The sequence below is a fragment of the Cricetulus griseus genome, chromosome 7, assembly GCF_003668045.3.
Source record: "Cricetulus griseus strain 17A/GY chromosome 7, alternate assembly CriGri-PICRH-1.0, whole genome shotgun sequence".
NCBI classification, from domain to species: domain Eukaryota; kingdom Metazoa; phylum Chordata; class Mammalia; order Rodentia; family Cricetidae; genus Cricetulus; species Cricetulus griseus.
The window spans coordinates 127,704,243-127,720,468 of record NC_048600.1 but is presented as its reverse complement, the minus strand read 5'-3'; the positions used below and the strand labels follow the sequence as shown (position 1 = coordinate 127,720,468).

General features: G+C 48.5%; 1 protein-coding gene across 1 annotated transcript in view; it reads right to left on the bottom strand.

Moving 5' to 3' along the window:
- Positions 1-15,160, bottom strand: part of Rab37 (RAB37, member RAS oncogene family) — a 66,533-nt gene extending 51,373 nt beyond the window's left edge. Inside the window, exon 1 of the mRNA XM_027425742.2 lies at positions 15,089-15,160. Within this exon, the coding sequence (XP_027281543.1) occupies positions 15,089-15,160 (72 nt within the window). The remainder of the gene's footprint in view (positions 1-15,088) is intronic.
- Positions 15,161-16,226: the final 1,066 nt, after the last annotated feature.

The following is a 16,226-nucleotide window of genomic DNA, read 5'->3' as shown; positions in this document are numbered from 1 at the left end:
TAAACTGTTATTGCTATGTTTCCATAAAATAATAGACATTTTAGCACCCCAAGTCTCAAAATAGAGTTATTTTCTAAGGGGGCTGTGGATGCTAGGTGCTTGCCTCATAAGTTTTAGGCCCCGGGTTTGATCCCAGGAATCTTCTTATAAAGCCAGTGGTGGCATGTGTTAGGCCATCTTTCTGCTGGGGAGACAGAGTCAGGCAGACAGACCCTGAGGCTCACCAGCCAGCCTTGGCTGTTCCAGTACTTGGCAAGTTCCAGGCTTGTGGGAGACCTTGTCTCAAAAGGAAAAGGTAAATGGGCTGGGGAGTTGGCCCGGTAGTTAAAGAGTTTGTCCATGCATATGTAATCATGAGGACTGGAGTTTGGACCCCCGAAACTCCTGTTAATACTAGGTGGGTGTGGCAGCTGGCGTCTAGTCTCCATTCAGACGGGGGCTCCCCTGAGCAAGCCGGCTAACAGACAAACCATGTGGGTGACCTCTGAGTTTGACTGAGAGACTCCGCCTTCATGAACAAGATGAATAATGACACGGAGAATGACTCCTGGTGTCAGACTTGGGCTTCCCCTACATACTCACTCACATCCACACATGAGCACCCACACACACATGCAAAAACATGCACACAGCACACGAGCATTAAACATGGGAGACAAGGTAGATGGAACCCGAGGAACAGCACCCGAGGTTATCCTCTGACCTCCACAGCTTCACAAGAAACAACACTAGTACTTTTATGTCAATGTCTGTTTGGGCTGTGTTTGCATAATTTCCCAAGCATTAGAGGCTGCTCTGTGACTGGCTGGTCCCTACACATGGAGGAGGGATTGGCAGCCATTGATCTGGTCTCCACCATTTCCTGGATTTGGCTTCTCTCCTCTGTGTGCTAGCTTGTGTGTGGACTAGCTTCTCCCTGAAGCCTCAGACAGAGAGCATCCTTCACATCTGAATGCTGACTAAGGATGTCTGTCACTCATGTGGACCCATGACCCATGGTCTGTGCAAAGGGCCCTTCAATCAGTCATTCTCCTCTGGGCTCAGCACATGTCCCTCCACCCCGACAGGGTTCCCTGTGACCTCATCCTCACAGGTCGCTCTCTGATCCTGAGAGTTTGTAGTTCTTGCTTCATGGAAGGGTGACTTGCTTATTTGTCTTGCTATGGTATGTCTAAGGAGGGCCTCAGAGCTAAGGCTCCCGAGATCAGACATGCGGAAGAGACGAGGGGAACCCTGTGGGGCAGAAACTGCAGAGCAGAGCAAACCCTTCATCAGTATGACAGATCCTAGCATCAAAAGTCTGGCCTGTGGGAGGTTTGGAGTCTCCTCCTTTACCCCTCCCTCATCCACCTATGCTCTGTGCCCCCAAACCAGTCACTTGCAATCCCATCATCATCTGCTAGCTTTGCATGTGTGTGTGTATGTGTGTGTGTGTGTGTGTGTGCGCGCGCGTGCGCTCTTGTGTGTGGGTGTATGTGAAGGCCAGAGGTCACCCTTAGTTACTCTTCCTCAGGCACATTCCACATTGATTTTTTTTTGGAAAAGTCTTTCACTGGTCTAGAACTTGCCCTTGGGGGAGGCTGTTTGGCTGGTAAGCCCCAGGGATCTGCAAGTTTCTGCTTTCCTGCTTTCCTGGTGCTGGGATTTATAAGCATATGCCACCACACTCAGGTTTTATGGAAATTACAGTGTAAGACACCCATGTGCCTGCATCCTGCTGGAGAATGGGACGTGACCAACACCAGTGGTGACACACAATTCATTGGTCACATGGTCGCACTTTGCATAAGACAACCTGAGGGTCCCTGCCTCATGTAACTGGCCCTCCTTGCCTCATGAAATTAGTAAAGTCAGCAGAGGTCTCTGCTTTAGGTGACCCATTGCAACGGATTGGCACATCTTGTTTTCATAGTCTTTGTTGTCAATGAATCCATGAGCCAATGTTTGCTTGTGCTTCAGCATTCTTTCAGGGACTGGTTATTGGCTAAACACTTGGCTAACAGTCGCATCTTCTTTCAGTGCTGTTGTCCTGAAAAGAATGCTCCCTTCTCTTTAGGAAGTTGAGGGTTTGCTTCCCCCGCCCCCAGTGTGTGTGTGTGTGTGTGTGTGTGTGTGTGTGTGTGTGTGTGTGTGTGTGTGCATATGCACATATGTACGCATGTGCACACACGAATGCAATTGCACACACGCATGTGTGCATGTGCTCAAGCTCATTGTGTGGAAGACAGGTCAGTATCTTCCTCAATTGCTCTCCATCTAATTTTTAAGGTAGCGTCTCTCACTGAGCCTGGATCTCACTGTCTCAGCAAGACAAGCTGGACAACAAGTCCCCCTGTCGCTGCTTCCCCAGGGCGTGGGTGACAGGGGCATGCCGCCATGCTTGGCTCTTCACACAGGTGCCGGGGATCTGAACTCAGGCCTTTATTTTTGCATGGTAAGCTCTGTACCAGCGGAGCCATCTCTCCAACCCCCTATTCTGAGGGGATTCTGAGACAGAGAAGCGATAGGTCACAGCTCTGGTGTGTGCCGGCGCCCACTGCCTCTCTGCTCATTGGACGGAGCTGCGAAGTTCATATGGTGTACTCATTCTGAGAGTCTACACAGCCTCTGCTCACTAAGAATAAGTCACAAAAGAAGAAGGAGGAAGCTCCCAGAGTCCTGGCGTCCTTTCATAGAAATGTCCCATTGTCTGGATGGTGACAAGTGAACCAGTATGAGATAGACAAGCATTTAATCATTACATACAGGAAGTCATGAGCTCCCATGAGAAGGGAGAGAGGTGAAGGGGACTCCACCAAGTCACAGAGTTGACGTCTGTGAAATCTGGTGTCTGGCTTGACTTTCTGTAAAGGTGTGGTTAAGGAGTTCTCCCCTTTTTCCTGGGCAATGTGCCCCAGAGATGCATGTAATGGTGGATAGCACAGAAACACACACACACACACACACACACACACACACACACACACACACACACACACACACAAGATTTTTGTATTAGATACGTACATTTTTATTAAACTTTTCCTCAGACATAAAAGTTTCAATTTTTGCCAGGTAGTGGTGGCGCACACCTTTAATCCAAGCACTAGGGAAGCAGAGGCAGGTGGATCTCTGTGACTTCAAGACCAGCCATGTCTACAGAGCTAGTTCTAGGACGGCAAAGGCTACACAAAAAATAAATAAAAAGTTTCAGTTTTTGGCTATTTAATATCTAAGTATAATATCAACTAGGGAGATAATAGAAGCATTAAAAAAGACCCCCCAAACAAATAACAAAACAAAAAAAGGGATGAAAAGATTCCCCCAGAATCCAAGAGACAGTGATTACAACAATGCTAATTTACCAGATTCTATGCAAACACCTCCTTCTTCCAATTTTTTGTGTTTTGACAATTCAGAGATTATGAAATAATACTTATGCAAATTTAAGCCGTCTTACTTTGATCCCCCCTTCCTAAGCAGCAAATACAAGTTATAAGCCACATTAAGAGTGCACTCTTTGTTGTAAAGAGTAGCCCCTGACCCCCATCTGTTCCCGTCTGATGAGAAACAACTAAGAATGTGAAACCACCCTTGTCGCTGTAACCCTCTGGATGGCAACCAATAACACAATGGTTTTCAGAAGAGCCCTTCGACGTCACACCTGTCCATTTCCCTTTCCTGAGGATGTCCCAAGCAAGCACAAATGCCTGTAATGCTGAGAGCCACACCCAGTAAGGTACAGTTTGGTCTCCAGCTTCTGCTGCTCCAACAACAGGCGGAATGAAAAGCCGTGAAGGGAGGGCTGAGGGCCGTTGTGTCCAAACTCCTGAGGGCTGAACTTTCTAAAGTTTACATGTATGTAAAATTCTACCCAACGTGAAACATTCCCTCTCTGGAACGCTGGATGCTGAAGTTAGCTAAGAGGTTACCCATGACACCGCCTGACCAGAAGCAGCCATTACAGGAATCATGGTGGTTTTTTTCTTTTTTTTTCTATCTGTACGTATATCCATGCAAGTAACAACATTTAATGTACAAATTAAACACAGTAAGAGATTAACAATAACAAACAAAATAGAACAATTATAACAATATACTATAAGTTCTCATTTCCTCATTGTATAGTAAGATTCTTTAGAGTCCCCACTCCTTATTTTATTTTGTTTTTAATTATATGTGTGTGTGTGTTTGTGTGTGTGGGGTATGTGTATGCCAGTGCCTGAAAAGAGTGTTGCATTCCCTGGAGCTGGACTCACAGGCAGTAGTGACCCACCTGACAAGGTGAACTGCAACTTGGGTTCTCTGGAAGACTCTGATGTGCTCTCAACAGCTGAGTCATTGCTCCAACCCATATATTATTTTTCTGGGGACACGCTACTTAGTCCTGGCTAACCTGAAACTTTCTTTGCAGAGACCAGATTGTCTCTCAACTAGGAGCAGACTCTGCCTTCTGGGTGCTGGGCTAACAGGAGTGCACTATCATGCCTGGCCTTAAAATACTTAGTTTGAATCAACAGTGCCATGGGCAACTCTTTTCTTCATTTTCGTTTTCCAGATGGCATAAATTAATGATAACGGTTCCTTTTATTCTAATATCCAGTAACAAAGCGTACTGCTAGTCTGTCGTCATGCTTGAATCAGATAGCAAGGCCTTTGACTTCCCCCTCAGCCCTGTCATAGTCACTTACCCCATTTAATCTGGGTGAAGCCAGGTATCTGTCCCCTTTTGTCATCTGTCTTCAACACCACACTTGCTGTTGCCTGGGATCCTATTCTGCCACTAGCCTGTCCCTTGCCAGGAAACACTCCTATTGACACAGCTAGGGGAGGAGAGCTGGTCACTCTTGTGCCGTTTGACCCACAACAGAAAGGTAACCAGTTACTGGAGGCATGTCTTTAGTGGTGTGAGGCCAACAGAGGGGACATACACCCCAGGAGCATCCCAAATTCACTGCACAGAGTCAGATGACCACAGCAACAGCTACAGCATTTGCAGGGTCAAATAGGTAGGAACAATCGGTGGGTTCCTTGCCTAAAAATTACCGAGGCTTTCAAGACGGCCACTGCCGAGCATTCAAGTGAACTGGAGGCAGCTCCCTGTGTGCTTGCACAGGCGACACACCCTCCAAGCCAGTCTTGTTTAGCGGGGCTTCTGCCTTTCTTCACCTGAGTCATGTGGTGGCAGCTGCTCAGGCCCTAAGCCCTCTTTGGTCCCTTCACTGCTGCCCGGGCTACACTTCCTGAACGCTAATCCTCTGCCTCAAGCCAACCTCTTCCTTGGCAGCTGGACCATCTGTTTCCATCAGGGAAACGCCTATTCCGAGCCAGAGGGTAAGGTCCACCCTCACAGCCCCGTTGAGCCGCTCCATGTACAGTGTCAGACCTAAGACTGGTCATTAATGACCCAAGCTCTGTCATTCAGTCATAACTGTTACCACACGTGGGACACCAGCAGCCCAGGCTGGGCTGGATGGTAAAGAGTTCATTCCCTTTCGGTTTCGGCTCATTACAAATCTAAAAGCTTTGAGACTCAGCCTCACCCAGGATTACCACAGGGGCATCTGTTACTTTGAAATGGCTCATTCTTGGCTGCTAGCACCTCTCAAAACCCCCCCTTTTCTATCCCTTTCCTTCTCCTCTTTGAGACAAGGTCTCACTATGTAGCCCTGGCTGGCCTGGAGCTCACTGTGTAGACCAGTCTGGCACGGTACCCAGAGATCTGTCTACCAAGTCCTGGCATTAAAGGCTTACACCACCACACCCAGCAGCCCCCCTCCCATTCTTGATCCTTAGGGCTAGGGTGAAACTCACGCTTAAACTATGCTGTCTATTGACCACAGTGATTGGTTCAGTCATGGGCATGTGACTGCTTCAGCCTCTACAATGATTGGTTCAGGAGTGAGCATGTGACCATTTCAGTCTCCAATGAGCCTCAGGTCTTGGTTGAATCTAATTGCTGTGAAGTAAAGACACCTGCCTTTACTCCCTGCACTCGGGAGGCAGAGGCAGGCAGATCTCTGTGAGTTCGAGCCCAGCCTGGTCTACAGAGTGCCAGGACAGGCTCCAAAGCTACACAGAGAAACCCTGTTTCGAGGAAAAAAAGAAAAAGAAAAAGAAAAAGAAAAGATATAGGAGCTTTTGATAATCGTATGGCTTTTTGAGGAACTGCCCTCCTGTGAATCAAGGCAAGCCTTAGCATAGCATCGAGAGAGGGAAGACTTATTAGGGAGGGGAGGGAGGGGGGAGGAAAGAGAAAAGACAGATACAGAGACAGAGAGGACAGAAGAGAAGAGAAGACAGGAAAAGTCCTGTCTGCCCCAGGAAAACAGCAGGAAAGAGAGGGAAGTGTGTGTGTGTGTGTGTGTGTGTGTGTGTGTGTGTGTGTGTGTGTGTGTGTAGTTCTTTTAAAAGGGTCCTTTGCACCTGTGTGCAGACTATGCAACCATGGAAACCTGGGCTGACCAGGGTACTGCCTGAGTGCATTCTGCCAGGTGACAGGGGCAGGCCAGCACAATGCCCGAACCCTTATACCCAGCAGCTCTTCTTTTTCTCTTTCATGGCTCCTAAACCCGGGATCCCCAAGGCCTTGGCGGTGGCACTGGCTGAAATGGAGGCAGAGAACTGAGGTGACAGGTCTGGGTATGACTGATGGAGGTCCCTGAAAGGAAGCGGTTCTTCCTCCCACTGTCCCCCTCTGGACACCAGGCCTTGTCCAGGGCAAGTGGTTCCTGAGAGGACAGTGGGAAGTGTTGATGTGGGAAGTCTGGATGGCCCGTCTGATAAAAGTCCCTCTCAGACACAGCTTTGAGGGAAGCAGAGGTCAGGCAGGGAGGAGGCCAAAGGAGTCAGTCACAGGGGCCGTAGATTGAAGCCAGCCTCGTGTAGGGGAGACAGTGGCTACACCTTATCAGCCTGGAAGCATTATCCCCTGAATTCTGCAAGCCCCCTTTCCCTTAGCAAACGATCTCTTGGTGATAATACAGCTTGGCGTTACAGGAATATATGGCTTGACATTACAGGGCAATACAGCTTGGCATTATGGTCTCGGTAACACAAACCTGCCCAGAGAGACAGAGCAAAGCTAACTCTATGGCGGCCGTGGAGATGGCTCAGTGGGCAGAGTATCAAAACCTGAGTTCGAATCCCCAGACCTACTCATGTGAAGCTGGACACACACACACTATACACTCAAACACACAAACAACCAACAACAGATCCTATGGACCTGAAAAATACACATGGCACAGCCCATACCCCAAAGCAGTAACAAATAGGTGTCCTTCTTGACGAAGCCCCTAACTGTAGCCCTCTGCACCCCACTCTTGCTTGTATTTAGGCTTAGACATCTTAATGCCAGTAAAATGAGACCAAGTAGGGTGAGTGCAGATTTCTTGAATTCACAGATATAAATGCTTGGAGCAGTCTCCGCTCTGTAGAAGAGATGGCCGCAAGTGTCTGCCATAATCATTAGAGTTTCTACAGTACCAGCTGTGGCCTTCAGCGCATAACTCTGTTTACCCCATCCGGTCTTCATTTTCTCAGCTATCATACGGAATTAATGGTGACAGCTACCCAAAAGGTTTGTGGTAAGAAAGTGTCAGAGCGTATATTTTCTTTAAAAAAAAATGTGAACTGTTAATTGCTTCACAGATGAGCCATGTGTTTTTAAAACCACTTTTATTAATAATTATAAGTCCTGCTAGGCCCCTCTAGACTATCGTGCGGAGACGATCTGAACACTTCTCAGTTCAAAACTGAACAAACTAGTAAAGGGGCCCCATGAGACGGAGGAGACACACACGGATGGCGGTCTGCCACCGGGCCTTAGCTTCACTGAGGCCAATTCTGACTGCAGCCCAGCTTCATTCCCTTGCAGAGCTTTTGTGACTTCTCAGCCTGAGTGTATCCCCTCAAGAACTTCTCTGACCCAATAGATCTGCTTGTTTAAAAACTCCTGAATTAAGCCGGGCGTTGGTGGTGCACGCCTTTAATCCCAGCACTTGGGAGGCAGAGGCAGGTGGATCTCTGTGAGTTCGAGGCCAGCCTGGTCTCCAGAGCGAGTGCCAGGATAGGCTCCAAAGCTACACAGAGAAACCCTGTCTTGAAAAACAAAAAAACAAACAAACAAAAAAACCCCAAAAAAACTCCTGAATTGCTAGGGCGTGGCATGGGTGCAAAATTTAAACAGAGGACAAGGAAGAAGAGGAAGAAAAGGAAGTGAAAAGGTTGCCTATAAAAGGCCCACAACAGTTGGGTGTGGTGACAGGCACACACCTGTCATCTCAGTTCCTGAGAAGCTGAGGCAGGAGGATAGTGAGGCCGACCTAGGGCTACCTAGGGAGACCCTGTCTTCGAAGCAACAAAAATCCTCAGTCCCAAAGCAGAACCAGAAAACTCTGAGAATACGTTCATTATCACCAGTCTATAGTTTATGAGAGAGGTGTGCACGCTTGCAGGTGTGTGTGTGTGTGTGTGTGTGTGTGTGTGTGTGTGTGAGTGAGTGTGTATGTGTGAGTGTGTGTGTGAGTGTGTGTGTGTGAGTGTGAGTGTGTGTGTGTGAGTGTGTGTGAGTGTGTGTGTGTGTGTGTGAGTGTGTGTGTGTGTGTGTGTGAGTGTGTGTGTGTGAGTGTGTGTGTGTGTGTGGTGAGTGTGTGTGTGTGTGTGTGAGTGAGTGTGTGTGTGTGTGTGTGTGTGTGTGTGTGTGTATGGTGACCTGGCTTCAGACACCTAAAAACACACCAGTTGTATTTGGTGAAGCCCAAACTGTTAAATAATGCCCTTATATTCCTACGTAAATCCATCTACCAATAACTAGACATTCACGTAAGAGAGGAGAGCGTGAGGTTGGTTTCAGGGAAGCAGGAACTGTTGACTGGGGGAGCTCAACAGCTGGCTGATTTGAATTTACTATGTAAGGCCTCACTGCCCACAGGAGCTGGCTGAGGTCTGGGCAGGTGCTGATGGGTGAGTCACTTAGAGGTCAAGATTCCAGGTCTGTTGCTTGCTGCTGCTTCCTTGTCGCTCTCTCACTTGGGCTGGAAGATCTCTGGTTGGTGGGTGGGAGGATGGCCGCGCGCTGGTCTCTGCTAGGGAACAGTGTCCCTCAGCACTCCACAGCTTACCAAAGGTGCTGTGATCTCTACAGTCACCTGCATCCCCAGGGACTTGTGTCTCTTGCTTGAGATGGTGAGGAAGGAAGCGAGCAGCTCTTTGGGATAAATTTAGTGCCTCTGCAAGGATCTAGCTCAACACTTGCCTGGCTTGGCACTCACTCACTTCTGTCTGTTGACACCCAGCTCAGCTGGAATCCAGCAAACACCTCCGACTCTCCTCCCCTGGCAGCCTCCCTTTAATTTGGAGTCACCAAGGACTCTTATGGAAAAAGTCTGAGACCTACTAGGTTCTCAGAGTGCGATTACCGTGCATGCACGCACGAAAACACACACACACACACACACACACACACACACACACACACACACACACACGCATGTATCCCATGTGCACACAGATACATGCCAGCAGACATGCACAAACCCACAAGTATACATATATCAGCACAGCCTTGAAAATGCAGCCCTTTCCCCAGATCAGCTCACAGGAGAAAACGTCCCAAAGCAGTAAGTCTCAAACACTTCCTCATAAAATACCCTGGGGACCTCAAATTAAAGGGGATGGTTCTCAAAGTAACAGGGGCATTGGGAAAGCCACTAATGCTGGACCAGGTCACCATCATTTCCTGTTAAAATCATCCCAAGGAACAAGCCAGCGCCTCTCCCCAAGCCAGCTGCCTGCTCTGGGAAATGGGCAAGGCCAGTTCCTTAGTCCAGGGAGTCCCAGATGGCTCCAAATTGCCAGTGATGTAACCTGGGCTTCCTTTATTTATCCTGAGCCTCAAGAGTACTCACAGGAGATAGGAAATCAAGCAAATGGAAACATTACACAGCCAGAAGCTAGCTTATTCTTGAGGTAAAAAATCTGGCAAGAACTGGAGCTGTTCCCTCCAGTCAAAAAGTAATACTTCACCCACAGAAGGTGCGTTTTCCTGTGGATTTGGGTCCTTTGACCTCAACATCATGTTTCATTTGCATTGTTTGATTGACAGGGATGCCTTTGAGGGATGAAGGATTTGTGCAGGAAAACAGAATGCTGTCTTCTACTGCTTTGTTTGTCTTTGCCTAGTAATTTGGGGTGGGGGGATAGTTACGGGGAAAGAGAAATCCTGCTTTGTGTGGCTTCCCCTGGGACCTGTGGGTGATGGCTCAGTTCAGGGGAAGGCTGGCTGGGATTCTGTCTCAGGTATTGACTCCCATTTATTTGAGACAGAGACTCACCATGTAGCCCAGGCTGGTGTTGGCTTAGAGAGTCCCCTGCCTCTGCCTTTCAAGTGCAAGGTTTAAAGCTGTGCACCATGACAGCCAGCTTTAGATGTCAACCTTAACCAGAGGCTCTTAAATGAAAGGGAACATTTCAAAATGGTGTTGGAAGTGGCCGCTTCTAACTGGGTTATCCCACTGCAGCTTCTGAGCCTTTTAAGGCTCCTGAGACTATATACACACCCTTAAAGCAAGTGTGTGTGTGTGTGCGTGCGTGCGTGTGTGTGCGTGTGCGTGTGCGTGTGCGTGTGTGTGTGTGTGTGTGTGTGCGCGCGGCGTGCGTGCGCGTGTGCGTGTGCGTGTGTGTGCGCGCGCGCGTGCGTGCGTGCGTGCGCGCGCGTGTGCGTGTGCGCGTGCGCGTGCGCGTGCGTGTGCGTGTGCGCGTGCGCGTGCGTGTGTGTGTGTGTTGTGTGAGTGATGAGTGTATGCGTGCTAGGGTCTGATGTTGAGTGTCTTCCTCTATCATGCTTTGTTGTTGCTGAACCTAGAGCTCACTGATTTGACTAGACTCTGTGGCCAGTAAATCCCAAGGATCCTCCTGTGGCTGCCTCCCCAGTGCTGATTACAGGCACACGCAGCTGTGTCTGGATTGTGCTCATGTCTTATGGCTCACAAGCCTGTTGATGGAGGAGACTATTTTCTGTATGCGTCCTCTGTAGTGCCCCAAACTGTAGATCCTTACACTTTGGAGAGCTCAACATATGTCTGATGAATGAATAGCCGAGAGGCGGGTTACTATGGGATGTAATTATCCCAAAGTGGGAGCAGTGGCAGGTGCAAGAGAGGACAGGGTGTGGCTGAGAGTCCCCGGGCCTCTTTACCATCCACCTGAGGAGATACCTCAGCAGACTCAGACACCACACCCTTTGCCCTTATTTCTCTGCTAATTTCATTCAACAGACCAAGCCTGGGACAGGTGAATGAACAACCTTGTCTTTCTGCCCTCCTTGTTTTTCTGAGATGCTGGGAGGAGGCTAGCTTCGGCTTAGTAATTAATTGCTTGACCCTCTTGGGACGAGCCTAGCATGAGTAAGCACTTGTGCTGAAGTCCCTGTGCCATGCCTCGCTGACATCTGGGCCCCAAGCTCCATCCTTTCTGTGCCTGGGACTCAAGGCTCTAGTCCAAGACCTGCTTCTGAGGCCCTTCCTGCCATCATTGCCCTGGGTGGCTCTCAGCATCAACCTGGTTGCCCGACAGGACCGAGGGTTCACTGAGAAAAGTCCAGCTCTATTGTCCATATGCTTTACATTATTTAGTTGCATCAAATATTCAGATTTGTGAGAACAAGAGCAACTCTATTTAAAAACCCCAAGTGTTCGATGGATGGACTGTGTCTCCCAGCAGTTCCCAGCACCAGGCTCACACTCTACACATCTCTTAAGAGTGACTTGTGCTCCTCTGGGCCAGGATGCCACCCCAGTCCCAGAAGTGAAATTTCATGGGGTTCAGCACGTCTCATGCCCCACCTCTTTGAGAAAAGACATTCCTGTTAGGAAGCTGAGACTGGATGTTGGCACAGAAGTCAAATTTTCTGCATGGGTGGTTCATGTGAGCCGTTCCCATGGGATTGTGCCCGTGGAGTGTGGGGTGTGTATGTGTGTGAGAGAGTGTGTGTGTGTGAGTGTATGTGTGTATGTGTGTACGCCTGTGTGTGAGCATGTGTGTGTTTCTGAGTGTGAAACTGCTCTTTCCTACAGAGCCTCGTTTTAGGTGGGAACCGAATGTGATACCCACTGAAATTGTACTGAAGCTTAGGGCGTGTGTGTTAGCAGCAACTGCCACTTAGTGATGCTTCCCCTACTCCCGAGATGACACCTGTGCTTAGCATCTGGTGTCCGATACCTACACTCCAAAAACAGTAAGCCGTATAGTATTTCATAGCTTAGGGGGTAAACAGCCATGTGGGTGCGTGGAGGTAAGGATAAAGAATAATGATACACATGTATTAAAATGTCACAACAAAGCACACATGTTTATATTCTAATTAAAATTAATAAAAATTAGAAGGAAAGATAAGCAAGGCTTACAGATGTTGCTCAAAGTTACATTGGGGACAGAAGGAGCTCAAGCCGGGTCTCTTCCCATCATGCCACAGTGTTTCTTGTCTGGTGAGCTTCTAGACCACCCTACATAGTCTCATCGCTAACACTGGAGGACACTTTTTCCTCTGTGGTTTGGTCTCTGGGAGGTAAAGCAGGATTGGGGGCTGGGGTCAGGGGATGGGCTGAGGGCTTTCTGGGAAGCAGACGAGGTTCTATTTTGTCATCTTGGATCAGGTAAACAGGGGTGTTGCCTCCTTGATAATCCATCAAGTAGCAAACCTGAGATTCAGGATCTTTGCTATTTCCTGTAAAAAGCTTATTTTTAAAAATCCTCACTCAGGGGCTGGAGATTTGGCCCATGGTGTAGAACACTGTTTGCTCTTCCAGAGGATTTGCTTCAAAACCAAACTAAACCGACCAACCAAACTAAGAAACAAAAACCCCTAACTGGGCATGGTGTCACATGCCTAGAATCCCGGCACACCGATCATGAATTCAAGGTCAGCCTCTGCTATATAGTGAGGTTAGGGTTAGCTTGGGTTACCTGAGACCTTTCTTGAAAAACAAAACAGGACCTAACATGGCGAGTCTGGTCTATATAGTGAGTTCCAGGCCAGCTAGGTCTAAATAGTGAATACCTGTCTCAAACATTAAAGATAAAACATGCATCAAATCCTAGCCACTAATGTTGGATAGGAGACCTGTCTCTCATGGCTAACACATGAATCAATAAGGATTTCTTGGACTCCAAAATAATGCAAGACTTAGAACAACTCCAGTGTGGATGCCCTGATTTTTTGCAAAGGGTGGATCCCAATAAAAAAAAAAAAGTCACATGAAACACTAAAGTAACTCTAAGAAGAGGTTGTCAGCATCATACAATGAGAGGTTTACACACACACACACACACACACACACACACACACACACACACACACACAGAGTCTCTTCACTGAGTACCACAGATAGTTCAAGGTGAGCTACTGGATGCTAGTGACAGCATCCAGAGACCAGGTGTTCGCCATAGTAGAGGGACACTTGTTTTCAGGCAGAATGAGACCTGTTAGAATAACATTGCTCTTTCTCTGCTGATCAATAAGCCCAAAGGAAGTGAAGGCTTTCGTGTGTAGATGAGAGAAGCAGGGAAAACCACATCTGATCAATAATTTGAAAACTCTGACTCCCCAAACTCAAAGCTTTCAAAAATGGATATTTATATCTTTATATCATGTTTTAAAATTGCAGAGACTCTTGGGCTGGAGAGATTGTGCAGTGGTTAAGAGCACTGGCTGCTGTTCCAGAGGACCCGGGTCCTGCTTCCAATGCCCACGTGGTAATTTGGGATCATCTCCAATGGCAGTCCTGTGGGATCTGACGCCCTCTTCTGGTCTCTGCACATGGCATCTGGACTTGCATGCAGGCAAAACACCCATACTCATAAAACAAAAATAAGTCTTTTTAAATCTTAGAGAGACCTGTATACTTATTATATTTACTCACCAAGCTGGTTTTGCCATTGGCCTGTTTCCATGTGCTTTACAGTGGACTACATTCACAGCCTATGAGAATACAGTCCTTATTCTGGTTTTCACCAAACCGATAGTTCTAAAACTCCCAGACTTCTTCTCTGGGCTCTAAATGTTCAGAGATCTGGACTGAACTCAGAGATCTGGAGGGAACTCAGGCTTCTCAACCCTATACACCTGCACCACTCACTAGTGGATTTTCTGTTATTTGGATCAGAAATAGCCAGCAGGGCACGAGGCTTGCATCTGAAACTTAGATGCCCTAGGACCTTGTTAAAATGCAGACTCATTCAGCAGGTTAAGATACCACTTCCTAATGGGCTTCCAGGTAACTCTCAAATTGCTGGCCCCTGGGTTCTGCAGGGGTGCAGTGAACAGGAAACTCAACTTGGACTCACAATCCTTGGCTGTTAGTCATTTTGCCTCTACTTTTTAAAAAACAGAGCAGGACAAATCGGGTTATTTCAAGGTTTGCATCTATAGACCTCTTGGTGGGGGGCATCTACTTTGAGTACAGCAATTTGTCTGCAATTTGAACACCAATTTCTCTGTCCCTGTATCTCTGTCTCATCTCTGTCTCTGTCTCTGCCTCCCCCCCCCCACTGTATAGCTCGCACACACTACATGGCTCACTGCATAGCCAAGACTGACCTGGAACTCCCTATGTAGCCCAGGTTGGCCTTTAACTCTGGTTCCCTGAATCATCTGCCTCCAGCAAGTACTAGGATTACAGGTGTGCACCTCCACACCCAGCTACAGATCACTGCTACGGGTATTTCAGCCAGGTGGATCACTGCTCCAAGATTATATGGAGCTGGAGATTGACAGACACTCCTGGGAGGAGAAACGCAGCCTCCCAGGGAAAGCTCAGACACTTGTGCACAGGATTTCACATGGCAGAAGAAAGAGAGAAAGAGTTGTGTGGGGAGGAGAGGGTTAACTAAATGAATGCATGCGGCACCCCACAATTTGGGCCTCTGGAGGCAGCCCTTCTCCCAGCGTGCACGTATGCCTCTTTTGAACATCAAACAGGATCACACAGAAAGGCTTTGCCCAGGATCACAAAGACTCGCTAGTTTCTCCTTTAAGTCCCAAAGCAAAATTCAGGGGAACAGAGAGAACTTCCGACATTGAGGTGGGCGCCCCGGGGAAGAGTTTTACCTTGTGTAGGACATGCTCACTGAAGTGAGGGCCAGCTCCGCCCTGGTAGGAGTCCGGTCTCTGCAGATCCATGTCCAGCTCAGCCAACAGCTCCCAGCTCTCCCAGGGCTCTGCGTCAGCGCTCGCAGCAGCTCCGCCCGGGACTCTGCGGGGCGCGGTAGGCTTCTGGTCCCTGCACCCCGGGCCCCAGACTCATCCGTGATCAGCACTGGACAGCTCCCAGGGAGGCCCAGGGGGCACTAGATACCGATTTCCTCCCCTAGATCCCAAAGGTTCAAAGTTCAGCAGGAGAATCGCTGTTGTGTACCCGGGGCAGGAGTTCTGAGGATACTCGCAGCCCGGGGTCACCTGTCTTGTGACTCCAAGATGCTGAGAGGGACGCAAGATTTTGAGGCTAGCTGAGGCATATGTGCGCATCGCATTCGGGAGGACCAACTGCACCGCTGCGTCCTCCAGGCGCTGCGCTCCAGAGTTCCGGGTTCCCCATCCTCAGTGACCGAGCATCTCCCTTAATGGCTTAACTCAGCTCTGCTCTCCTTCGGTGCTGGCGCCGCTTTTCTTTTGGTCCCTAGACAGTTCCCTTCAGGAGATAAATAACCGGTCCAAGTCCTAGGCTGGTAGAGACTGAGGTCTTTGAAATAAGCAAACTTGTGTTCAGCTGAGGAGAGCACACAGACCCTCTGACGATATATGACCCCACAGTTAAGAACATTTGGCTCAGGGGAGGCTCAGGATGGTAAGAGCACAGGATCCAGAATCCTGACCTCAATTTTGAAAGTTGTAACATTGGTTCAGATACTTAATCTTTCCTAAGGGGGTGAGGGGCTTACTGGAGGTATAGCTCAATGGAAGAGCGCTTGCTTAATGTGTGCAAGGCCCAGAGTTCTGATTCCAAGCACTGAAAAATAAATATACAGAGATGATTGTGATACCTGCCTTATGGTGCTGTTATGAATATTTTGGGGGGGGGTTTCAAACATGGTTTCTCTGTGGCTTTGGAGCCTGTCCTGGAAATAGCTCTTGTAGACCAGGCTGGTCTCGAACTCACAGAGATCCGCCTGCCTCTGCCTCCCAAGTGCTGGGATTAAAGGCGTGCGCCACCACCGCCCGGCCATTACGAATATTTTTTTTAAAAGAC